Source organism: Nothobranchius furzeri, chromosome 11 (genome assembly GCF_043380555.1).
Source record: "Nothobranchius furzeri strain GRZ-AD chromosome 11, NfurGRZ-RIMD1, whole genome shotgun sequence".
Taxonomy (NCBI): domain Eukaryota; kingdom Metazoa; phylum Chordata; class Actinopteri; order Cyprinodontiformes; family Nothobranchiidae; genus Nothobranchius; species Nothobranchius furzeri.
Window position 1 is genome coordinate 58,002,431 of NC_091751.1, and position 26,539 is coordinate 58,028,969.

General features: G+C 45.3%; 1 protein-coding gene across 1 annotated transcript; it reads left to right on the plus strand.

The window, feature by feature from the left end:
• The first annotated feature begins 1,972 nt into the window (after positions 1 to 1,972).
• LOC107384142 (protein unc-13 homolog A) lies at positions 1,973 to 25,897 on the plus strand. The gene is made up of 42 exons (XM_015957224.3): positions 1,973 to 2,223; positions 5,388 to 5,417; positions 5,495 to 5,594; positions 6,964 to 7,081; positions 7,191 to 7,314; positions 7,886 to 7,956; positions 8,165 to 8,219; positions 8,543 to 8,572; positions 9,161 to 9,374; positions 11,549 to 12,643; positions 12,729 to 12,831; positions 13,683 to 13,726; positions 14,540 to 14,618; positions 15,389 to 15,394; positions 15,487 to 15,561; positions 15,647 to 15,866; positions 16,443 to 16,670; positions 16,744 to 16,885; positions 16,960 to 17,129; positions 17,216 to 17,331; positions 17,904 to 18,067; positions 18,218 to 18,371; positions 18,556 to 18,624; positions 18,798 to 18,887; positions 18,993 to 19,127; positions 19,202 to 19,329; positions 19,458 to 19,543; positions 19,615 to 19,741; positions 19,828 to 19,924; positions 20,703 to 20,846; positions 20,925 to 21,002; positions 21,412 to 21,489; positions 21,593 to 21,681; positions 21,758 to 21,901; positions 22,938 to 23,061; positions 23,574 to 23,630; positions 23,734 to 23,814; positions 23,907 to 24,054; positions 24,842 to 24,898; positions 25,067 to 25,153; positions 25,223 to 25,379; positions 25,467 to 25,897. Exons 1-42 carry the CDS (start codon positions 2,202 to 2,204, stop codon positions 25,753 to 25,755), a joined length of 5,625 nt encoding a protein of 1,874 aa, XP_015812710.3. The 5' UTR covers positions 1,973 to 2,201; the 3' UTR covers positions 25,756 to 25,897.
• The last annotated feature ends 642 nt before the right edge of the window (positions 25,898 to 26,539 follow it).

The window sequence follows — 26,539 nt, forward strand, 5'->3', positions numbered from 1 at the left end:
CCAAATTTCAGATTGCAAGTAATTACGTTAAAAGTTTATTAGTTAAAGGCATACTATGCAACTTAATATTTTTAAATCATTTTCTTGAGCCAATATGTACTAAAATGACCCTACGGGGTTAATGAAATGTCACCCTCTGTGACCAAAATACCACACATGCAACTTTAGAGTGCCAGTCCGGTCCGGTTGGACTTACTAAAGTGGAGTTGACACACCTGACGTTGCAGTCTGCTTCCAGCATGTTTCCTGCATCTTTTAGTTAGTTTTTTTAGTGAGTTGTTATTTTGTTTGATTTAGTGATTAAATGGTCTGCATTTGTATAACGCCTTCTTAGGGTTCTACAGTCCCCCAAGGTGCTTCACAACACAATCAGTCATCATTCACACACACAGCTTCACATTAACACACTGGTGGGGATGAGCTAAGATGTAGCCACAGCTGACTGAGGCGAGGCAGAGGTGATTAATTGCTCCTGGCTGAGGAGGCATTTCTGCAGTTAGAAAAAGGTGTTCTACAATGTTAGATTCCTGTCTGGTGTTTTAGTATCAATCATGTGACTTGGCTGTTTTTACTCTGAAATATTGTTTTAATGTGTAAAATAATTGGATGAGGAACATGTGTGGATGACTGAGACCTTTGGTGTTGCGGTTCCCTCGTTCAACCAGTAAATGCTCTTCCTACACATGGTCTGAAGTTTTCTCATATTTAGGAACATTTCCACACACAGGTACCAAATGATGAATACCACACAATGCGTAAATTAGTTCCTACACACGACATACGCACAGACTGATGAATGAGGCCCCAGGTCATTCCTCCCAGACACACAGCCGACAATGGCCGAGTCATCAGAGAACCTCTGGAGGTGACAGCTGCTGGTTAGGCGAAGTCAGAGGAGTTGAAGGTGAAGAGAAAGGGAGAGAGCACTGTACCCTGTGGAGCTCCAGTACTGCACACAACCACCTCAGACGTATAGTTATTTAGCCTCGCGTACTGTGGCCTGTTGGTGAGGTATGAAAGTCAGGTGTTTGTCCACTCCTCAGCACTCATCTTCTGCTGCAGTCGACACACCTGAATGGTCCTGTCTTTTAACATTTCTAACTAGTTTTATTGTTATAGCGATTTTACTCACTGTAGTTTTATCTGTATTGTGTGATGCAATGTTTTATTTTCTGGATTTAGTGTTTTATGTTTTTATTTGATCAGTGTAGCGCCTTAGTGGCATCTTCTTGTAAGGCGCGATTTATAAATAAAGTTGAGTTGAGTTGAGATGGTGTTGAAGGCACTTAAGAAGTCGAAGAACATGATTGATTCTCACAGTGCTCTTTTGCATCTCGAGGTGAGTCAGCCCGGTGCTGCAGGTAGATGAGTGCGGTCCCCCACCCCATGTTTGGTTCATATGCAAATTTTAACGGGTCTATTTCTGGGCTTACCACTGAACATAAATGGGTGAGGATGAGTCTCCCCATGGTCTTCATCAGATGGGAGGTCAAGGCGACTGCTGTTGTGGTCTGGTTCTCGGGGATGTGATGTTTAAGGAACTGGAACCACATAAAAGGTCTTCCACGGGATGGGGACCTGCTCCAACCAAAGGCTCAGGATGAACATGTGAGTAGCCACTAAAGCTGTTCAGCAGAGTCATTGAGCAGTCTGGGGCTGATCCCGTCAGCAGCTTTCCTGCTCGGTCCACATGTAACAAGAATGGCTGAACCTTTTGTTGAATGAAAGCATCCCATCGGTGATTTAAATTCATCTCCATCTCCGCTGACTCTCTGCAGGCCATCTCGAAGCACGAGCACCCCCTCCCCCCCGCACCTGCTCCTCATCAACCGTGACGTCAGGACGGTGGGGGAACGGGGGAGTTGTCATCGCGCGGAGCCCACTGGATGCTGCTGAAACAAGATGGCTGTACGCGCAGGAGGAGCAGCAGTGGAGAGCTGAGGCAAATGCAGAGGAGGGGGACTGGGATCCACTCCTGCTTGTCCTGTTCTGTCTGACAGAGCTACAGCCCCGCGGAACAGGGATGGACGTCCGGAAGAAGGTGCTAATCTATTTCCGTTAGCTTTTAGGGGAACTGCTTTCGTCGGTTTGAGTTTTTCCCCCCCTCCTGGCTAACCAAGAGAGACTAACGGAGAGACGAAACAAATCACGAAGCACCAAGTAACCAGAGGACAGCCGGGGACGCACACACCGCTTCAGAGATGTCCCTGCTGTGCGTGGGAGGTAAGACAGGAGAGCGAACCCGGTGTGTGTGTGTGTTATTCAAGTTGGTCCCTGTCTGTCAGCTCCGTGTGAAAGTGCAGGAGCTGGAGACGGTTAGTCATTTAAAACATAGCAGCTCACAATATAAAACGTGTTTATCTGGAAAAGGGTCATTATGAGCAAAACGTTTGGTCGGCGACTAGCTAGCAGGCTCTTTGCGCTTTTAAGTGTAAACGCAGGCTGAAGAGTGTGTTTCCTCCTCTTTGGGTTGTTGCGGCTGTTGCGTGTGTGCGCGTCTGTGATAGTGGGTGTGTGCGCGCGCGCGCCGTGGCATCCACTCAGCTCATTCATGCGTGGGCAGGAGGAGGAGGAGGAGAGGAAAAGCCCCTGCCGCGGCTTGCCGCACCGCACCGTGGCGCGCGCCGCCCCCCTCCGCCGCGCTGCTGCAACGAGGGAATACTAGCAGGAGGTGCGCGTCATTCCTCCGCATTTTTCCTCCTAAAAGGGGATGCGTCACCTCCTCCTTTCACCATCCGCCCTGAAAGCACTTGATGCTGCTGACACGCGGCTTGTTAGTGGGGTGAAAAGGCATCTGCTCCACGGAGGAACGCGTCAAAAGCGAGAGGAAAGGATGGAGAACCATGAGGGAGACCCTCTCAGACGGACAGGAAGCTGATTCAGCAACAACTCACTTAAATCTGACGCGTTTGGCAGGCAGGACACTTTATGTGAGGAATTTTGAGCAGAACACCCAAAGCCAAAATTGTTATCAGATATTTTTTTTTATCATATTGACTTCTAGGTTCATCAGTTGCCAAACATATCAGAGAAAATCCAAAAATGCTTCATCATGCTGAGTCAGTTCAAACAGTTGTCTCAAAGTTGATTCAAACAGCCTTTTAAAGCAGAGATGGGATGTTTTACTGTAAGCCATGATCTGATTTTGGTAGGTTTTTGGAAGAGCTTTGGAATATTTTGTCAAAATTGTAAAGAGAATAAAAAGTTTTTCTTGGCAGCTCGTTTAGACTTGCATGGAGAAGTACTGTTTTCATCTTTCCAGTGGCAAGAAGGCAGCTCAGAAAGAGGTCTTGTATCTCCACAATGTCCCCATAGAGCTTAAAGTTACAGTTTGGTTTGTCTTTTTTGGTTCATGATCAGACAATAAAGATTTTCTCCTCATATTTTCAGTTGTTCCACTGATTTAAAACTGATGCGAGAACAGTCTGTGTGCATTCTCAGGCTTGTCTTTCACCTTTTATATCTCCAGTTTTGAGATGGATCCTATCCCTCCTCGTCCCATCCCGGCAGCCCCATCCATTGACTATCCCTGCTGCTGTGAGTCAGTCCCAGATGTCATTAAGGCCCTGAGAGTCATTCATTCATAAACCCGGCCGTGGCTGTAAAGTACGAGTCTTGGCAGAGAGCCCTGTTTCTGTTCCGGTTACATCATTCATGCTTACCTGACTCTGGCTATTTCTGGCCTCAAAGGCACTTTGATTCCCTTCAATAAGCATCGTTCTGGCAAACCTGCCAGCGAGGCAACACTTTTAGACGCTGATAACTTAAAAAGTGTCGAATTTTTCTACTTTGATTTCCAGTTCTTGTGGATTATAATGTCGCTGTCAGCGTCTAGATCTCTGATCGTTTAGAAATAGATGCCGCCCTGAGTCCTGTCATCACTCGTTTTGCTGTGAGATGGTTGAAGTCGGCTCACCCTCTCCCTGGTTAATGCACGCTCACAGTTCACGTTGAAGGGCCTGTCTGTCTGCCCGTTGACTGTGTTTTCTTGGCAATCAGCTTGGTTCCCATAAGTCAATCGGCTGTGTCAGAGGTAGTTCCTCAAGATTTATCGCTGGGCATTTCACATTACTTCCAGTATCATTTAATTAAACAATAAACACAAAATACATTTAGGATGTTTTTATGTTTCTGTCAAGTCATTTAAATGAGATATTGATACAGGTAAATGGGGTGTTGTAGTTATGATGATCTGCTGTGTGTAGGCGCCTAGCTGCGTTAACTCAGCTTGTCGGAGAAATGTATGAATTTGTGTGAATTTTATGCTTTTAACTCGTCTGTCACTGAAAATCCCATTTTTGTTGGTTCTTCCCGTGCTTGGTTTTAGTTTGCTGTTCGAGTGACGACTCAGATAAGATTTGAACCGATTTCATTTGAATCTTGAGCAGATTCTTTAGTTTTATCACAAATAACCACATGTTTACGTTTATTTTTGTTTCAACCTTCTTCAAGGTTGTTCAATAAAAATAAAGATATAAATGTACCCTTTCTGCAGGTGTGCTATGATTAAGCTACTGCATTAGTGTGTGTGTGTGTGTGTGCGTGCACGCTAAGACGGCATGACAAAATCTGCAGACGTGTCTCGAGTTTGTTGCATGAAAGATTCTGAGTGAAAGGTTTGAGAAATGGGACCTAGAGTGCCTTGCTGACTCAGGACAATTGTGCTTTTCATTTTGTGGTGGTTACTATGGTGACTGGTCCTGATGTGGAACATGTGTGGAGAAAGTAATGAGATCTGTTGTGAATCATGCTGCTGCCATCTTTCTAAAAGCGAATAGAATACAGTTTTCTGATATTCAATAACGTGATGTTGTTGGTTTGAGTGATGCCTACACATCTGCAGTGGATCCTGTAGAGAGAGAGAGTGTGGGTGTGTGTGTGTGTGTAAGTGAGGGGGAGAGTAGTGAGAAGCCAAGCATTAAAAATGTATGCGTGAGTTACATCACGGCTGGTAAAACGGTGCTGCAGCGAGGAAGCCTGTTCTTTAAATGCACTCTGAAAACTCCCAGACAGATCCGGTTGGATAGAGGAGGGAGGTTTTCCTTTGACAGATTATGCAACATTCCCAAATAAACAAAACATACAAAGTAATAAAAAGGGAAGGCTTATCTGTGCGGTGTTGCACCACATGGATGTTCCCGTTTTAGACGTGCTAAATGGTCCCGTTTTTTCCCTCCTTATGGTGCAAACCTGCAGAGGTTCTGATGTAAATAAAGCACTGTTTTACTCTGACTGAAAAATATGATTTTTCAAATCACTTTTTTACTGTAAAAACATAAAAAATGTTGTGCACGCTTGTCCTTGTGACTGCTGTACGGTCAGCTCGTGCGCTCTGTAAACAGATGGTGTTTCTGTGTGTCACCATGTCCCACTCTGTGTCTCCACAGTGAAGAAAGCCAAGCTGGATGGACCCCAAGGTAAGAGATGGAAACAAAAAGATGACATTTATGAGAAAACAGGCTGTGATGTGTGATTTTTCATCTTTTTCTTGTAGAAAAGTTCAACACTTATGTGACTCTAAAGGTACAAAATGTGAAGAGCACGACCATCGCGGTCCGGGGCAACCTGCCCTGCTGGGAACAAGACTTCATGTTGTGAGTCCTGCAGCATCTTCTGACTAAGCTCACATCTTTCTCTACATCCCACCTCTTTTCTTTCTTCTCCTGCTTGAATGTTTCAATCCCTTTTTTTCCCCACTCTTCCCCTTTTTGTTCCACTTCACGTTCACTTTTTGTTTCAAGAAGCCCTTGAAACTTCTGCTCTCTCATCCTCGGCTTCCTCCCGTCCCCTCTTCCATTTTTTGTCAGTCTGTCTAAAACATCTCAGATTTCCTTCCTTCTTTTCCTAATTTTTACCCATTTCGTCATGCATGTTTCTATAAATATTGGGAGATGTTGCAGTTGCTAAAACCGTAGCACACAGCTCATTCCTCCTGCAGAGTGACTCGTGCCGCTGACAGCGGCAGCATATGGGCGCTGAATGTTGAGAAGCATCTAGCATGTGGGACGCAGCAGGCTGGATTACTGCAGAGTGCTATGATGTTCGGAGGCGTTGGGCTTTGTTCTGGGGTTGCATCAGTGAAGCTGTGTTATGCAATGTTTGGGCTACAGAGAGCGCCTCGTGTCCTCCGTCAAACATGGTGAAGAGACTCGGCGCTCTCAGCGGCTGCCATCAGTCACACCCACACTGAGAGGGGAAGTCTACTTCCTCTGCTTCTTAATTAAACCTGCCTTTTTCTTCCTCTGCTAGTTCATCCCTCGTTTTTTTCTTCCTGCCTTTCAAAGAAAAGTGCATTTTATTTGTCACAAAACTAGCTATAATTTATCCACGTATGACAGCCTTAATGTTTTCTTATTCAAATAAACCCTTAACTTTACTGTTACTGGTGAAATAATGAATATGTTTTTTGCTGCTTCAGTCAGAATCCTATTTATAATGTACTTTTTAAAATAAAGTTGCAAAAACACCTGTTACTGAAACAGAAAACCTGAAAATGTTCCTCAGCCTTTTAGATCTGTGGACCGTCACTCACGGCTCGGGGTAGAACAAAATAACCTTACTGCTGTTGTTTACCTTCAAATCGTACTGCATTTACTACACCTTAGAGTCTGAAGGTCTCTTGAATATCAACTGCAAAAAGTCTGAATTATATACCAACGCAGTTAGATGTTCTGATTATTTACTGTAAATAAAATAAGAGTCTTGACCTGGGCAGGGGAGTATAATCTGGATTATATTATTAGTATTGTAGCGTAAAATCAACATAATTCAGACCAGAAGGTGCATTTAACACCTGGGTGCCTTCTATAAATGTGTAGCAGGGGAAACATTTGCATTACTTCTTAAAACTTTTTGTATTTAGCTAAATTTCATGTGTGAAATGTACACTCATGCACCTGAAATATGAGCGAGTCTTTTGTAATGTATTGCCGCTCACTAACAGTTGTTTTTCTGCCTTTGTAGTGAAATCAATCGTTTGGATCTGGGACTGATGGTAGAGGTGTGGAACAAAGGGTTAATCTGGGACACCATGGTGGGCACGGTGTGGATTCCCCTCCACAGCATCCGGCAGGCAAATGAGGTTTGCTGTTAACCACTCAAGTAACACAGACGCAGGAGCTGACTTAAAAGTGGGGCTTGCAGCATAAGCACTTTGTCTTATAAGTGTGTGTGTGTGTGTGTGTGTGTAGGAAGGTCCAGGGGAGTGGCTCACACTGGACTCCCAAGTCATCATGGCTGACAGTGAGATCTGTGGCACCAAAGACCCCACTCTACACCTGGTGCTGCTCGATACACGCTTTGAGCTGCCGCTAGGTGAGCACTCAAGTCGGTACTCGGCACGACCCAGACCTGATAATCAGGAAATAATCGCTTCACTAGGCAAGGGGGTGTTGGGTTAAATGAGTCACGTTTGTCAGGATCTCTTCACAACAAACAGATGAACACTAATAATCTGGGATTGATTAGTAACCCTGACCCACTTTTATCACAGTGTGTGTGCGTGTGTGTGTGTGTGAGAGACAGTTTTCTTCTCCTTGGTCCTTCTTTGTTCCTCCTCCCACTGATTTTCATACTGATTCCTCCTCTTTAAATCAATATTGTCCATCTGATCCATCTGCTTATAGAAGTCTGGCGTCATGGCTGTAAGTGAGTCGTTTGTTTTAAACGTCTGTATTCAGGTCAGGCCTAAAAGTGTCCCTAGCTGTATTTACACCATGTTTAAAAAATGGAGTCGATCTGGGACAAAATGGAATCGGAGTGTTTTTTAAAAAAGGTTATGGTTTGGCTAAAAGTTGAATGCAGGATTATTTAAAGTGCATCAGTTGGATGAGCTCCACTGTGACTGTTTATGTCACCTGAATTTGACTGGATGATTTTTTTCCAGACATCCCCGAGGACGAGGCGCGCTACTGGGCAAAAAAACTGGAGCAGCTCAACGCCATGAGGGACCAAGATGTAAGCTGTCCGCCTGCTTGATTTAATACCCCAGCAAAAAGCTCACGTGATTAATTGGGGAGCAGGAAACGCCATACGTGATAAAATCGAACAACATTTTCTCCACCTCCTGTACAAAAGCAAACTTTCAATTTCCCCCGGTAATTACCAGCAAACCTCTTTTCACCAGCGTACATTTTTCATTTGTCCTGCTTCTCTCGGCTCACAGTGTCCATACCAGGAGGAACAGGAACGCCCCCTGCGTGTGCCGGGAACCCAGTGCTGTAAGTAACAAGTCGCTGACGGCGCATGATAGAAAATGATCCTTTAAAGATGCTTTAACTCGACTTGTGCATTAGAGGAGAAACAGGCCAGGTTTGCTGTACTATAAAGGATCAATAATGTTATCAGAAGTCCAGAGACACACTCCGGTAGGATGTCTCCGTGTTTTGAGCCCGCTGTCTGGGACAGCTGGAGACACGGGGGGATTTATCTTGCCTGTTTTCTTACTGCTCACCAAATCCATTTGGAAATATTAAAGCACCGACGCGGTTCAAACATCGATGCAGCTTGCAATCAATTGTGACAACTTTCTGTTTCACTGCAGGTAACTGGAGTTTATGGGGAGACCAGCAAAGTAAGTACATTCTAGAGGTTGGAGAATGACCCTTTCTATGAAATTTCAATTGGATTTTTAATCAATTAAATTAATAATCCACCAAAACACTCGATGTAACGCAATTTTATACAACAAAAAGCTCTGCCTCCCCCCCGTGTGTCGCTTCCCCTCATGTTATTAGCAGGTGGTGTTATTTAAGAGCCTGACAGACTCACCCACACATCTGCAGCGATTCATCCCAGAGAGAAAAAGGACAGAGCAGGGAGGTAATGATAGATGGAGAGCTCAATCAGAGATAGCGAAGCACGGTGGGACACGGATGGCGTTCGAAAACAAAGTCAGGTGTCATTTTATGTGTAGACGTACATGAAGGCGAAGCGTTGGAACGGCAGCTTGTTTGTTGACTTTGAGTGCAAATAATGATGATTATAGAAAAATGATTAATCGATGACGATGTGATGATTGGCTCTATTAAAGTCTCCCGGGTGGTAATGGATGTAAACACCAGAGAATGACCACAGCAGATTTATGAGCTCGTCACGTTTGAACATTCTCTAAATGAATGATTTGGTCTAATGAGTCTGATTTTTGTGTGCGCCTGTGTAGATGAGGACCCGGATAGCGCTGTGGACGATCGGGACAGCGACTATCGCAGCGAAACCAGTAACAGCATCCCGCCTCCTTACTACAGCACATCCCAGCCCAATGCTTCCGTCCACCAGTATCCCATCAGCCACCAGCACCGCGGCAACAGGAGCTTGTCTTACCCACGCACCGGGAACAACCAAGACGTGGACTATCACCATCAGAGAACTGTCAGGTGTGAAGTCGCATACAATCGGGGTCATCTATTCATGTTCACAGTGAATAAATAGAGACTTAAATATGATCAAGTGCAAGTCAGGGCTCTGGCTGGGCCACTCTAGACCAGTCACAGAGTTGCCATGAAGCCATTTCTTTGTTATTCTAGCTATGTGCTTAGGGTCATTGTGATGCTGGAAGGTAAACCTACGGCCCAGTCTGAGGTCCTGAGAGCTCTGGAGAAGGTTCTTGTTCAGGATATTCCAGTAAAGCTAAAGTCCCATAATCATCACACAATGGTGGAATTCATCTCCACATTTGACCCATCTCGATGGAGGAGCAGTGAGCTGCAGCAGTGAGCTGCAGCAGTGAGCTGCAGCAGTGAGCTGCAGCAGTGGCTGCGCTCGGGAACTATTTGGTGGTTTAACCCCCCCAATCCAACCCTTTAAAGCCGAGTGTCAAGCAGGGAGGCATTTGGTCCCATTTTTTAAAACACTTGGTATGACCTGACCGGTAATCAAACCCCAATCTCCCAGTCCCAGGACGGACACTTTAACCACTAGGCCACTGAGCTGGTACTTGACCACATTCATCGTTCCCTCAGTTGTAACCGGTCGCCCTGTCCCTGCAGCGCAAAAACACCCCCACAGCACGATGCTGTCACCACCGTGCTTCACTGTGGAGACTGTGTTGGACAAGTGATGAGCGGCGCCTGGTTTTCTCCACACATACCGCTTAGAACTAAGCCCAAAAAGTTTTATCTTGGTCTCAGACCAGTGAATCTTTTTTCTCACCATCAGGTGTCTTTTTGGCAAACTCCATGCTGGCTTTCATGTTGACTTTCTCCCATCTACTGACGCATCTCTGAGCTCTCCAGGCAGTTCCTTTGACCTCATGAGTCTCATTTGCTCTGACATGCATTGTGAGCTGTAAGGTCTTATTTAGGCAGGTGTGTGGCTTTCCTAATCAAGTCCAGTCGGTATAATCACACCCAGCTGGACTCCAATGACGATGTAGGACCATCTCAAGGACGATCAGAAGAAATGGAAAGCACCTGAGTTAAATAGGAGTGTCACAGCAAAGGGTCTGAATACTTGGGACCATGTGATATTTCAGTTTGTCTTTTTTAATAAATCTGCATACGTTTCTAAAATCCAGTTTTTTCCTGTCAGCATGGTGATGTGTGTACATTAATGAGGAAAAATGAATTTAATTGATTTTAGTGAATGGCTGCAAAATAACAGAGCGAAAAATCTGTACCCACTGTAAGTGACAAACTATAATTCTTAAAGTATTATTAGAAAAAAAATCTTTTTCACAATCAGATTATTTGATCAATTAGAATTTTTGCTGCTAAATTTTAAACTCCGTTTTAGATTCTTGGCCTTTATTAAATCTGAACTTTTAGCTTTTAAATGTTGAGATGTGATTCTGCAACATTATGTTAAACTCAGACTTGATTTGCTGCGATCTGTGTTTTTGTTTGACAAACTCGCCTCTTAAGGATTTTTAACGATTGAATAAATTAGGTTTAATATTGGCTTGCCATATGTGCAGCTTTAAGCCTCTCATTGGCTCATTCAGACCTGTGCCATTTCACTCTCTGTCATTTTCAGTGGGTTTCTCAGCATTTATTGATGTATTGCTCTCAGACGGGGGATGAAAAAATTCATCCATCCAGCTCTGGCTCTATGAATAATTCATCTGGCAGCCTAATGGTCAACACGGCACATACGATTTGCTGCCTGTGTGAGTGTATTGGACGGAGCAACCTCCTCACACTCCCACCCACTCAGCTCCTTCCTGTTCGTGCCAGCTCACCACTCTGACTCTGTCCCCCTCCTTCCAGCCTCCATTCTCTTGGTGCCTTTGTTCAGTTTTAATAACTCCGTTCATCAAGAAGTAGAAATATTTCACTCCTTCTTTGCTGTTTCTCTTTCTATTTGATCTTTATTTGTTTTTGTCAGCCGTCTAGAAACCTCTCACCTTTATGTTCTGCGTCATTTACAGCCACTTTTGTATTCCCACAGTTTTTTATTGATTAGCCATCAGCGGTGCTCTGAGAAGTGTAGAAAAGGTGTTTAGCAGCGCTGTACAGTGTCCCGTCCACATGCATCTCCGCCATGATGCTCTGTTAGGATTAGAAGGAAGGTAAATGGTTTAATCATTCTGCTGCTGTTCTCTTCTGTTTAGTCCCACTGGAAGCTATGCGTCATCTGCGGAGCTCAGCCGGTGCAGCAGTCAGCTGAGTGAGGAGGACTACGGTGGCGAATACGCAGAAAGAGACCCTTATGATGAAAATGACTCCTACCACTCCTGCCACTCCTCGGTTAGCTACAGCAAAGGCTCTCCAGACTGGGACCCTGATGAGACGCACACGTACAGCGATGAGGGCGGTTACAGCAAAGATGGGGGAGAAGATGTTGCTCTGTACGAGGGAGATGATGGAGGGCTGTATGAGGGAGAGGAGGAAGGCCTCTACGAGGATGAAGAGATGATGTATGACGATGAGGATCTGTATAATTTAGATGGACCCCTCAGTGAGGACTTGGAGCCGCCTTTCACTCCCACGCCGACGTCACCTGCCCCCATGTTGCTCGATGTACCCAACTCCAGACCTCCTCTGGAGAAACAGGCCTCCATACACCAACAGCCTCCTGCTAAAACTCCCAACCAGACGTCCAGTCAGACTCACCCCCCTGGTGTGGCACCATCAGCACAGCCCCCGAATAGCCAACAAGCAGCCCAGCTGCCAAAGCAATCCCAGCCCCAAACACAAGCCCAGCCACAGCCTGCTCCATCTGCCACCTCCTTCTTCTCGATGGCCAAGCCTCTAACAGCTGCGGTCACAGGTTTGGCTTCATCGTTCCTGTCTTCAGTTCCCACCGCCCAGCCCACCCAGTCTCACCCTCCAGCCTCAGCTGTAGCCCAGCAACAGCAGTCAGCTGCAGCCAACTCAGTGCCCCCATCACACCCAGCCACATTGGCTAACTCCACCACCCAGCCACCTTCCGCTGCCACAGGCCTTTCATCCCTGCAGGCGCCATCGTCCACATCACCCGAATCTCACCCCAACGATCCCTCCACCACACAGTTAGTCGGAGTTGAGGAGGAGGCTCGCCGGCAGGAGGAAGAATTGTGGGCGGAGAAGGAAATGATGAACGAGAACGAGGCCGGGACGCTCCCGGCTCAGCATGAGGAAAAGCTTCCTGTGGAGCTGGAAGAGGAGCGGTTTGAAGAGAGCAGACCCCTGACACCAGAGGAGCAAAAGGAAATGCCTCCTGAGAGGTAGGAGGGGAGGGAAGGAGGACGTCACAACACATTTAGATTTCTCAGCTTAAGACTTTTGCCCCTAAAAAATGTCTCTCTTTAGTCCTCCTGTGCCAGAGGAGCCAAAGGAGTCAGTGGATCCAGCAGTCAGAGCTAAAGAGAACTGGCTGAGGCTCTACAACAAGGTCCTGGACCAGCTCAGAGAGGTGAGAGGGTTCAGCTCCACCTGTCCTCTAAAGCAGACTCCAGCTGTCAGGGCGCACACGGCCCACTTTAATCATGTTTCTGCAGACTCTTATGCGTTCCTTCTTTTATTATTCATACATTTTGGCTTTTTAAAAATAGGAACCCTCATCCTGCAGCAAGCTTTGACTTTTGAAAGGGCCATGCACCTAATACACATTTAATTTTGCTTGGTCGGTTTTCACTTGCACATTTTATTTGTTCGTCATACTTTAATTCAGCTGTGCAAAGGATCGATCAGCTGCTTTGATGTTTACGTTGTGTTTTGGTACGTTTTGCCTCCCTTTGCCCCTTTTTGTTTTACTTTTTGTTCATTTGTGCCGACCCACTTTGTTTTCTTTCCAGTTTCATGTCATTGCCATAGCGACACTCGCATGCACTTTGCTCGGCCTTCATTGGAGCATGCTGACAGGTAGGTGCAGCTTGAAGTTTGCTTGAGAGAAAGGCGGAGATGCATCTGGTTGATAGCGGACCCTCTCAGTTTGTTCATTCATCTTCACAACAATCTTATATATCGCATGAACTTGCCCACATTCTGGTGATGTGCCTCACATTTTGTGGATCTTGAAATAAAAATATATGAATAAATTAATGCAGAAAGGTTTTTTTTATTTGTGAAGAGTTATTCCTGATTCACTCTTCTCTTTTCTTTCTTTTCCACTCTTATTATTGCAAACAAATGAAATATATTGCAAGAAACCAATGAAGAAGGGGTTCCTTCTAGTGTACAGCTTCATTCATTAGCATATTATGGGTAGAAAAGGCTGCAGGGACAAACAAAGTACGTATTTTTTTACTTCTCTTTCTCTCTCAGGCTCGAGGAGAGACTTCCAGCTCACTGTGGTTCGGTAAGGGAGGGTGAGTATCATTTCATCATTCATTTTTCATGGAACCCTTTTTATAAAAATTTAAATTCACCTAAAATTACCCCCAGCTTATTACAGAAACCAGCCAGCGTTTCTTCAGATAGAAAATGCCCCTTTAAGTCTGGAAACCCTCTGCTGGACTTCATTCTGATGCACCGGCTCGTTCTCCTCATGGCTTTCGGCCAGGGAACGCTGAGTGGCAGTGGGCTGCCCCGGCTTAGCTGGCAGGCCGTCTGTAGATGAGGGAGAGCGAAGAGGGGGAAACTGTAGACACGTACTGAATACGTAACATCAGAAATGACAGCAGTCAATGCCAGGCTATAGCTGTTTGAGAGGCTGCAGCTTCAGTGGTGACATTTCCTAGTTTAACACCTGAAACGTTCACAGATAACTCAGCATGTTGATTAAACATGAAGGATGTAAGAAAATATCGATTCATTTAAACATGGCAGTATTTCATGTTGTGATACAGAATCGATATTTTAAAGTAGATGTTTAGATGCAAATATTTACTGTATTTATTTTGTGTGGCGCAATTCACACTGCGACTGCTAGGTGGCAGGAGTTTTAAACCGCTGTAATTCTTACAGAATGATGAGATCACGCAATGACACTAGGCATTATGTACAATATATTGCAATACTTAAAACTAGGTGATATTTGCAAATCCCGAGACTGATTTAATTGGAAAACTCAGACCAGACTCTTCCAGGACATATCAAGTGTATTTTAACACCAGTGAATTGATATTTTCATACATCAGTGATGGGCGGATAAATAATTACTAGGTTTTTGTCTTTTTCAGAATGGGAGGTGCACTCTACAGCATTGACAGCATGCCTGACCTTCGCAAGAGGAAAGCCATTCCTCTTGTCAGAGATCTGGTGAGAAACCACACAAACGCTAAAGCAGAGGTTTTTGTCAGAAGGCACCCTCTAGAGGTGGACAAATGTATTACATCTTAAGCTCTTCTCCCTACTTCCATGGTACGGGTGGAAGTAATGCCTCTCATTCATGAAAGCGTACCCCTAGCTGGCCAACGGAGCTAAAACACACGTTTTTGCCATTTTTACCCTGAAGTTGTGCCATTTCTATGAGATAATCGCCACCTGTGCATCATTCTAGTTACGTCTGCAAATGAACATGTTCTGTGATTGGCGTTTGTAAGTGAGCAGATGTCTAACGCTGTTGGCTAATGCTGAGCGATGCTCATGGAAGGTTACGTGGGGACAGGGATGGGCTTAGCAGTAAGAACATTGATGTATAGCCCACATTGTATCACAGTACTGGGTAAGACTATCACTTTTACAGTTTTTAAAAAACTCATTCATAATTCCCAAAAGCGGGAAAACTTCCTGCTTTAAGTGATTCCATGATTTTTTTTTTAGATTTCCAATCCAAACCAATTGTATTCCTTTTTATCCTACAGTTTTCTGACCTGATCTGCATGAGAAACCGTACCACAGACAGAAACCACTTATAAGTGTTTAGAAACACATTTTCTGTTAGCCCTGCAGTGATCAGTTGTAAGAGATTTTATGCACACAAATGTTTTTAAATTGCAGCTTGAAATTTGTATTTGAAATATATTTTTTTTTAATGACTTTTCTCTTTGAACCCGTCTCCTGTGTGCATTGTGGCCTGGCCTCAATAGGCGATGGTAAGTGTTTTTTCTTTTGCTCAACAAAATTGAAACGCAAACTGTATTTTATATGTAAATTTGAGGATGTTTGTTTTTGCTCTGGCTCTCAGTCTTTGGTGCAGAACTCGCGTAAAGCTGGAATCACCTCCGCCATGGCTTCAACCACTCTTGGCAACGAAGAGCTGGTGGGTGTCTTTAGCGTTATAATTCTGATTCGAACACGGAGTCGCTTCTGAAGTAAAACAACTTGTGATCCTGTTGCCTTTGCAGAAGAGCCATGTTTACAAAAAGACCCTGCAGGCTCTGATCTACCCCATTTCCTCCACTACGCCACACAACTTCGAGGTGTGGACCGCTACCACCCCCACCTACTGCTACGAGTGCGAGGGGCTGCTGTGGGGGATCGCACGTCAGGGCATGCGCTGCTCGGAGTGTGGCGTCAAATGCCACGAAAAGTGCCAAGATCTGCTCAACGCCGACTGTCTGCAAAGTAAGGTCACTGGTTTGTGCTCACCAGTCAACGCCGCTAAACATATTTACGTCTCTCCTTAGGTGGATGTGCACCATGTCCTCCATCCAACCTGTTTTAGCTCCTCCTCTGTATCCTTCTGCCAGACTGACATCCCATTACTCTGCTCCTCTATCCAGTCTCACACTCTCCTCTCTTTGTCTTTCCAATTTATCTTCTGAGTAATGTCCTGTCACAACCCTGCCTCTTTTTTCTCTCATCTCAGCTTTGCCTCCATTCTACCTAACCCTAACCCACTTATTAAGTTGTTGTTTTCATTCATAAAAGCATCTCCGGTAAGGTTAATTCAGTTGTCTCCTGTGAGTTTTATCAGATCTATTGCCCACAACATGCAGTTGTCTAAGAATCGGTGATTAAGTGGAATAATTAGGAAATTTGTGTTTGGCAATGACTAAAAGCTCTCAAACACTTTGGAATTTATTCTGGCGCAGTTTTGATTTGGCGTTTATCTTCTATTCTGGGCTCTAAGGGTCATATATGCCGTTTATTTGTGTTATTGATTATTTCCTCTGCGTTAAACCCCTTCTGTGACACAAGGAGCTGCAGAAAAGAGCTCCAAACACGGCGCAGAAGACCGGACCCAGAACATCATCATGGTCCTTAAAGACCGCATGAAGATCAGAGAAAGGAACAAGCCCGAGATCTTCGAGCAGATCCAGGAAGTGTTCGGCCTCGACAAGACTACTCACGCCACACACATGAAGCAGATAAAGCAGAGCGTGCTCGACGGGACGTCCAAGTGGTCGGCGAAGATTAGCATCACAGGTTTGTGGTTTTATTTCTCCTCCAAATCCAACATTTATGGACTTTTCTAAACCTTTAGTGCGTGTGTTTTCAGTGGTTTGTGCTCAGGGCCTTCAGGCTAAAGACAAAACGGGCTCCAGTGATCCGTATGTAACTGTTCAAGTCGGGAAGACTAAGAAGAGGACCAAGACCATATACGGGAACCTTAATCCAGTCTGGGATGAGAGTTTTCACTTGTGAGCAGAGCCGATCCGTTCTTGTATTTTCCTCACTCGTTCCAGTTTCAAACGTGTTTTGTCTCATCTTCCAGCGAATGCCACAACTCCTCCGACCGCATCAAAGTCCGCGTCTGGGATGAGGACGATGACATCAAGTCTCGTGTGAAACAGAGGTTCAAGCGTGAGAGCGATGACTTCCTGGGTCAGACTATCATCGAAGTGCGCACCTTGAGCGGGGAGATGGACGTGTGGTACAACCTGGGTGGGTTTTGTCGCCCGGTGACTGAAACGCTTGTCTGATGTAGAAGATTTAAACGGCTAACGAGGTGTCCAACTTTTATGTGACAGACAAGAGAACAGATAAGTCGGCGGTGTCGGGCGCCATTCGGATGCACATCAGTGTGGAGATAAAAGGAGAGGAGACAGTGGCTCCTTACAGCGTCCAGTACACCTGTCTGCATGAGGTCAGTGGGACTGTTTCCATAGTTACCCTACTTAATCAAATATTTGACATCATTGGCTTCATAATTAATTTAACAATTAGTTTGAAAGTGGGCATCTTGGAGTAGATCTGACAAATTTCACAGACAAGTCTGTACATTCCTTTCATTTATCTAGATTTGTCTTCTGTAGTTCATATAATAAATGGTAAATGGCCTGTATTTGATATAGCGCCTTCTAGAGTCCTGGAACCCCCCAAGGCGCTTTACAACACAATCAGTCATTCACCCATTCACACACACATTCACACACTGGTGGGGATGAGCTACAATGTAGCCACAGCTGCCCTGGGGCGCACTGACAGAGGCGAGGCTGCCGAGCACTGGCGCCACCAGTCCCTCCGACCACCACCAGCAGGCAACGTGGGTTAAGTGTCTTGCCCAAGGACACAACGACAGCGACAGACTGAGCGGGACTCGAACCAGCAACCTTCCGATGATGGGGCGAGCGCTTAACTCCTGTGCCACCGTCGCCCCATAATAGGTTATGTTGCTGCTGCCGTTCCTAATTAAAAACTGTTTTTCTTTCTGTGTAGCATCTGTTCCAGTACACCACTGAAGACCAAAACAGCGGCGTGGTGAAGATCCCCGAGGCCAAAGGCGACGATGCTTGGAAGGTGTACTTTGACGAGACGGCTCAGGAGATCGTGGATGAGTTTGCTATGAGATACGGAGTGGAGTCCATTTACCAGGCCATGACGTCAGTACATCTAACACAACCCTGACTTTTAATGTTTTCGGAGGCTTTAGGAGTCAGATTGTTGCATTATATATTAAAAAAAATATTATTAATGCTGAAGTAAGAAGGAACGGGAATGAACTAAAACGATGGCGTTTTTTTATCCAACAGCCACTTTGCCTGTTTATCATCCAAGTACATGTGCCCAGGAGTGCCAGCTGTGATGAGCACGCTGCTCGCCAACATCAATGCATACTACGCCCACACCACCCAGTCGTCCAACAACGTTTCTGCTTCAGACAGATTCGCTGCATCAAACTTCGGCGTAAGTCCCTGAAAAATGAACAAATGTGGAATTCTGTGAATATCTTTTTTTTTTTTAACTGCTATCCTCATATAATGTTTGATTTTTATATCAGGGTTTTAAACTATCATTTCTTCAGGCTGATTGTGGGGTTTGGAGTCGTGTTTAGTTTCTGACACGGTTCTGATTTTCTGTGTCTGTGTAGAAAGAGCGGTTTGTCAAACTGCTGGATCAGCTGCACAACTCCCTGAGGATCGACCTGTCCATGTATCGGGTACTCACTGCTGATTTTAATATACACGCTGCCTAAAGTGTCTCACGAGTGCACGTGAACGTTTCCTGCTGCCTGAATCAGCATGTGCTATCTTTAGATGTACAAGTGCAGGTACTGCTTTCTGAAAACGGGCCGGCTGCTGTTTCTTATGCTGTTTTTGTCTCTCCTTTAAGAATAACTTCCCTGCCAGCAGTCCCGAAAGACTACAAGACCTCAAGTCTACTGTTGACCTGCTGACGAGCATCACGTTCTTCAGGATGAAGGTGAAAATGCATTTTAGAAGGACGCCAGTGTGACTTTAGCAGCTTTTGAAGTTTCTGGTGAAACTCCGGGTTTAGGACTGACGCTTTTGCTGTTTGTGTTTTCAGGTCCAGGAGCTGCAGAGTCCCCCCAGGGCCAGTCAGGTGGTGAAGGACTGTGTAAAAGCCTGTCTGAACTCTACCTACGAATACATCTTCAACAACTGCCATGATCTCTACAACAGGGAATATCAGACAGACCCTGTGAGTTTCTGTGCATGAAACGTTTTTAGTTCTATCTTTTTAGATATTAAGCCTCAACCACTTCCTGTTTCTAGTCAAAAGCCGTCCCCCCAGATGAGCAGGGTCCCAGCATCAAGAACCTGGACTTCTGGTCCAAACTCATCACTCTCATTGTCTCCATCATTGAAGAGGATAAAAACTCGTACACTCCTTGTCTTAATCAGTGAGTGTGTTTAACTGTATGATGCATGGAAAGCATTAAACAGATGTTTAAAGTTATGATGAGACAGAATCGTGATGGGATAAGTAGATCTTTCTGGATTCAAGCCTGAATGCTTCAATGTCTCACAGGTTTCCTCAAGAACTCAATGTGGGTAAGATCAGCGCTGAAGTCATGTGGAACATGTTTGCACAAGACATGAAATACGCCATGGAGGGTAAGTTCAGCCGAGACTGTAACCTGTGTGGAGAAAGGATCACCTCATTTGGTGTTTTTACTTCTGATCAGAGCATGAGAAGAACCGCCTGTGTAAAAGTGCAGATTACATGAACCTACACTTTAAAGTGAAGTGGCTTTATAACGAGTACTGCAAGGAGCTGCCTACCTTCCAGAAACACGTACCTGAATATCCAGCGTGAGTTCTGTTTTACCTCCTTGCACCCTTTTTTGGTGCTTTTTGCTCCTTGTGATGCAAAGATGGATCTATTCCTTGTTGTGCAGGTGGTTTGAGCCGTTTGTCATCATGTGGTTGGACGAGAATGAGGAAGTGTCCAGGGACTTCCTGCACGGAGCCCTGGAGAGGGACAAGAAAGACGGGGTAACGGTTTTGTGGTTTTTCCAGAATCGCTTCAATAACAAAATCGGACGACATGGAAACTCGTAGGACTGTTATTTTCAAAAAAAGCACAATCAGAACTGACATGTGAGTCAAACTCAACAGTTGAATTTTCAGCTTGTAGCATCTCCAAAAACCAAATGCATTCATGCATCGCATATTCAAATTCATCACTGCGACTCAGCACTTTCCAAGCTGTGAGGAGCAGATTGGAGGCCTCAAGGCAATCGATGAAGACTCGATACCAGAGGTAAAGCAAAAAGTCTTTGCTGTGGAATGGTGCAGATGCTACAGCACAAGTCCACATAAACACACACCTACAGCTACACCCACACACACACACACACACACACACGTGCGGAACGAAGGTCAATGCAGAGCAGCTGAACAGTCCCCAAACTCGTATGTCAGGGATCCTTTGAGTCCAATTACTGTCGCCTGCATCTGCTTTCCTGTGTCAGCGAAATGGCGCCCCCCCCCCCCCCCCCCCCCCCCCCCCAGACTGGGTGGGATACCATAACACGGCTCACCTCCGGGCTGCTAATCAGGGCGCTTTTCCCTCTCAACCCTCTGACCACTTTCCTCTCTCTGATCCAAACACCTTAAAAAAACAAACTCAAAACACGGCGAGCAGCTGAACAACCTTCCTCTTACTCCCAAAGTTTTTAGGCAATCAGACCCCCCCCCCCCCCCCCCTTCCTTCAGTGTTCATCAGCACCTCCCTGAACGTGTCCCCCCGGTCCTTCTTCTCCGTCTCCAGTTCCAGGTCACATCGGAGCACGCGTTGTTCTCCTGCTCAGTGGTGGACGTCTTCTCCCAGCTCAATCAGAGCTTTGAAATCATCCGCAAGCTGGAGTGTCCTGACCCGCAGATCGTCGGCAACTACATGAAAAGATTCGCCAAGGTGACTTTCTCTTCTACTGAAGCGCAAAGACTTTACCTTATAGTGCTCAGTAAACCTCTTCTGACTTTTTTCTTTCAGACAATTGGAAATGTCCTTCTGTCCTACGCCGACATCATAGCTAAAGACTTCCCAAATCACGTCAAGAAGGAGAAAGTGGTAGATATTTGAGTTTGTCAACGTGAGAATGTTTGTTACGCAAAGCAGCTGTTGGTAAAACGTGTGATTTAGAGAGGTATTAACCCCTCTTGAGTGTAGCGGCAGAATTCAGGTTGTGGTTTTGTCGCTGAAGTAGAGCTCTGTAATCAGCTGAAGGTGGTAAAGGCTTTAGGGGAAGTAGGCCGCATGCCCTGGGACACCAGAACCCCCCAGAAGGAGCAGTAATTACTGAAAACTCCAGCTTCTCCTGTTCTGCACGACTTTTTTTTTTTGCTAGGAAAGCATTAAAATGTTTAAGGAACTCATGACGATTGATTGCAATGAGTGGATGGGACCAAACGTAGGGAAGAGAGTGTTAGAGACACAAGCGTGTGTCAGTGTGATGATTTTTCCTTCTTTCCCTCTTCAGCCATGTATCATAATCAATAACATCCAGCAGCTCAGAGTTCAGCTGGAGAAGATGTTTGAGGCTATGGGAGGCAAAGATGTAAGTTTCCACCAGTGCTGTTGTTTTTGATTGTCCTGATATGACCTGACTGCTGTTCTCATCTCATCTCACACACACACACACACACACGTTTTTCTCCCAGCTCAATGTGGAGGCTAGTGATTTCCTAAAGGAGCTCCAGAACAAACTAAACAGTGTCATGGACGATCTCAGTCGCATCTTCGCTGTCAGGTGGGTTTTTTTTTAACATCCGGTCCTTTTTACCAATACCTATGTCTAATATCTGTTTTTTTTAACCTTGTTACAGTTTCCAGCCGCAGATTGAAGATAACGTGAGGCAAATGGGAGACATCTTAGCCCAGGTGAAAGGTCAGACAGTCCCAGCTAATGGCAGCGTGGTGCAGGAAGCCGACAATGTCCTGCAACCCATCATGGACTTCCTGGACAGCAAGTAGGTTTAATAGTCTGGTTTGACTTCTCGCTGCTCAAGCTCTGGGGTCGTATGCGTGTAAATTATTTAAAAATATATGGTCTAATGAAAAAGGCACAAAAAAATGACGTGCGTACTTTTATTTGTTTTCTTAATAAAACATGCGATATGATCATCATCGACTTTTTATCAACCCCCTTTATTTAAAGCAACACTAAATATGTCCCTGCTTTTCCCTCCTACTGGTTGAAAGTGGAATTACAGCTGTCGTAAACAACCGTGCCGCACTAGCGCAAGCAACGAGCTAATTTTAACATGACCCAACTTCTACTAAATAAGCCACGGAGTAAAAAGATCCACACTGCTGGACAAAAAATATTATTACTTGCAAGTCCAGTAGCAACAAAGCCAGGTCACCATCAGTCCGTGATTTTGTAGTCTCCTTCAGCTCCCTCAAACAAATGAAGGCGTGCCGATGATCACTCCGCTCTTTGCTTTGCCTCCAAAGAAATTACTCTCTCTTGCAAACTGCAAAGGTTAACTGCTAGTCTTTATGTTAGCTATCAGCAGAGTCAAGAGCTATTGCCATAAAGCAGGTAGAGAACTCCTTTCTACCCGAACCACAAAACTAATAAGTACAGTTTCTGGTCTGCAGAGGGTACAGAAGTTGTTCAAGCACCACTGAAACCAGTTTGAAAGCAATAGCTTAAAGTGTTAAAACTCTTTATTGTTGCTTTAAAAATCCACCTCTATTTTGTATTTGTATGCATTTTATTTTGTTTCAACCCAACTTAATAATTATTTGTGATTTATTTCCTTCGTATTCAGCGTTCCTGTGTTATCTTAAACAGACTGATGAAGCTAGAATTCAAAACAGTCTTTTTTGGTTGGTAATAATTAATTGTATATATGTTTTTATTTTAAGCGAGGTCGTCCTGATTTTATTCTTATTTACCTCAATGTACCAGTTGTTGCTTTAAAATGTGCCTTAGATGAAAATCCAGGTTTGTATCAGCTCCTGGTCCTTTAAGCTGACAGATTATTTTTTATGTTTTAGCCTGTCGCTGTTTGCAAAAATCTGTGAGAAAACGGTCCTGAAACGAGTGCTGAAGGAACTTTGGAAACTGGTGATGAACACGATGGAAAAAACGATTGTGCTTCCAACACTCACAGACCAGACGGTATGTCTAAAACACACACACACACACACACACACACACACACACACACACACACACACACACACACACACACACACACACACACACACAACTCTGCTGTTTCCACTCCTACATGAAACCATTTCCCCGTTCTTGCCGCGGCTCCTTCCCTCTCGGGTTATTGTAAGCATGTGTTTAGCCTCTTAAAGCATAAAGAATCTGCTTTTAACCCTCGGTGATCTTCATCACAGTTTCTCTGTGAGCAGATCTAAAGCAACACAGTCCAACAAAGCAAATGTTACCCTCAGATCCCTGTAAATACCAACGGTCACTAAAACATCCCAACCTTTGTCCTTCCTCCCCTTTTTCACGACTTCTTCAGTTACTCTGATTTTAAAGGAGCGTTTACCCACACCAGTGTATGGAAGTAAAGCCTGCTTCTGTGTCCCATCTGACTTTTACCGATGTTCTCTGTCTGTTTGTTCCTTCGTTACATCTGTTTACATTAATTTTGTCCTCCGTCTCTTGAACAGGGGACACAGATGATCTTCAATGCTGCTAAGGATCTCGGCCAGCTGTCCAAACTCAAGGTGGGAGCACAACAGGAGCACTTGAATATAATCAGATTTTACTTAAAAATGAAAGAACACTGTATTATTTGGGGTTTGGACTGATTCTATGTTCATCCTGCAGGAGCACATGGGCCGAGAGGAGGCCAAGGCTCTGACTCCTAAACAGTGTGCGGTCATAGAGCTAGCCCTCGACACTATTAAGGTAACGCGTTTGGCGCCTGACATATTAAACTCTTGAGCCTCCTGTCCTCCTGCTGTCCGTCTGATCTGTGTCTGGCTGTGTCTGCTACGCAGCAATACTTCCACGCGGGCGGCGTGGGCCTGAAGAAGACATTCTTGGAGAAGAGTCCTGACCTGCAGTCTCTGCGTTACGCCTTGTCCCTGTACACGCAGGCCACCGACAAGCTCATCAGGAAGTTTGTCCTCTCGCAGCACGCTCAGGGTACCGTTTCCGAGTTCATTTAAACCTTTTGTCATTTAAAGGGATATTCCATCCCAAAGTCAGATTTAGTCTGTTGCCATATTACCCAGAGTTAGATTAGTGGGAAATAATTATAAAAATCACCCAATAATGATCTGAGATTCGCTTGGTGACCTCAATAATCATATCAACCATGAATAAAAATAAAAAGTAACGTAGGAATTACAGGAGCTGGTTTAGACTTGGGACTATATTATGATGAAGCACGACGCTGCCAGGCACAAGGACGTGACACAGCGCAGCGGCCCCAGAAGACACCTACTTTCATGAACACAAACGTGTGAGCCGCACTGAGGTTTTGCTGCCATAGTTTCTACATTTTACATTTCTAATCTAAGAAAAAGGTTCCTGCACTATATCAAATTCAGGCCATTTGCTATTTCACCAGGTCCTTGCACCTTGCAGCGGCGGCTTACTGCCGTACTTTGTCATAAAGTAGTCCCAAGTCTAAATCAGCTCCTGTCGTTCCCTCATGTTACTCGTTATCTTCAATTAGGTCACAAAAAAAGCTACCTATTTGACTTTTTCACATGAAATGCTAGCTGTTAACATTCACTTACATTGTTTATGCTAAGCTAAAGCTAACGGAGTGCTGCCAGATTAGGAGACTGACTGGGCTGCCTACAAAATGTGTTTACCCGCTTGTCTAACTCTGGGGAATATGGCCACAGAATAGATTAGACTTTTTGGGGTGGATTATGCCTTTAAATGATGTCTTTAAAGTCTAACTTCTTCATTCTGCCCTCAGTGCACGGAGGCAAAGGGATCAGGTGCACGGCAAATGAAGACACCCCACCAGAGAAAGGTACCTGCACTCCAAAAGGGTGACCTTTTGAACCCAATCTTGTTTTCAGACAGCTCCATGATCAAACTGAAGCAGTGTTGGCTCCCTGCATGCCTCAGCTCTCCCCCTGTTTCTGTTTGAGCTTGTTAAAGCCGAGTAAAGGTGTATTGAAAGTGAGCTCGTTTGCAGCGTCTGGTGTGGATGCAGTGGGCGAGGTGGTCATGAGCCTGGACATTTTACCCCAACCCAATGGAGAGCACAAGATTGGGATCAAGGGTGAGAAGAAGACTTCATCGTGGTAAGACGTTCTTGCCTTCTGTTAAGACGCGTCCTCTCTCCCTCCAGTGTTGGCTGCTAATGACCTGAAGTGGAAAGCTCAGGGCTTCAGGCCTTTTGTGGAGGTCTACATAATTGGCCCTCATCTCAGCGACAAGAAGAGGAAGTTTGCCACCAAATCTAAGAACAACAGCTGGTCTCCAAAGTTCGGCGAGAGCTTCCAGTTGTGAGTGTCCACTCAGCAGCTTGTCTTTAAAAATCACTCATCTCTCAGGAAACGACAGCTCACAAGTGTTCTTCTGTCCCTTTCCAGCTCGCTGGGCGCTGAGGTGGGTCCAGAGAGCTACGAGCTGCAGGTGTGTGTGAAGGACTACTGCTTTGCCAGAGAGGACCGCACCGTGGGCATGGCTGTGCTGCAGGTGAAGGACATCGCCAGCAAGGGCAGCATCACCTGCTGGCTGCCTCTGGGGAGACGGGTCCACATGGACGAGACGGGCCTGACGGTGCTGCGCATCCTCTCTCAGCGCAATAACGACGACGTGGCCAAAGAGTTCGTCAAGCTCAAGTCGGACCAGCGCTCTGCCGAGGAGGGCCGCAGCTGAGGGGGGGAAGACGACGACATACGCACACACACAGCCCTCACGTCTCCATAGAAACCCACGTGCAATATATAAGCACACTTGTAAAGCTTCTCTATTGTACATAGATCTGCATACATTATGCAACATTTACACAGCAATGATACCAATGCAAACGTTGGGAAATAGATTTATTCAGAGGTTTGGTTTAGATTTTATTTCTGCATTTGAACTGAGTAAGTTTACAGTTAGTAAGGCGTCAGTCTTTTCTTACATCACCTTTTTTACGCTGTTGATTTAGTTGTGATTAAAAGCACCACAGAACAGCAAAACCATGTGAATAGATGGGAAACGACCACTTTGCACTTTTGCTTCTCTGCGTTTTCAGGAGAGCACTTCTTGCCTAGCTATGCTGTCCGTCCATCCACCTGTCTACCTGTCTCTCTGTCTGTCTGCGTTGCTCTTCCTGCTTCAGCCTTGCCATCTGCTCTACCGTCTTCCTACAGGGTGATTTTGTGTGAGTGCAGACGCGGATCTAAGATCCTTTTTCCCCTAACTGACCTTAGATCAGTGTCAACGGGGCAACATCACCGCATTGCTGTAATGTACTATCATCCTGCATGTGTTGACCCCAGGAACACTGTGATTCACTCCCTGTAACCATGGCAACATAAAAGATGGGTGCCTCTTATATATCTGCTCGAGCATGGTGCACATAACCCTGCAGCTCACGTTAATCTGATCAGAGATCTGCAGATGGAGAGATGCTTCAGTAAACATATTACATCAAACTCAGCAATACCCCCCC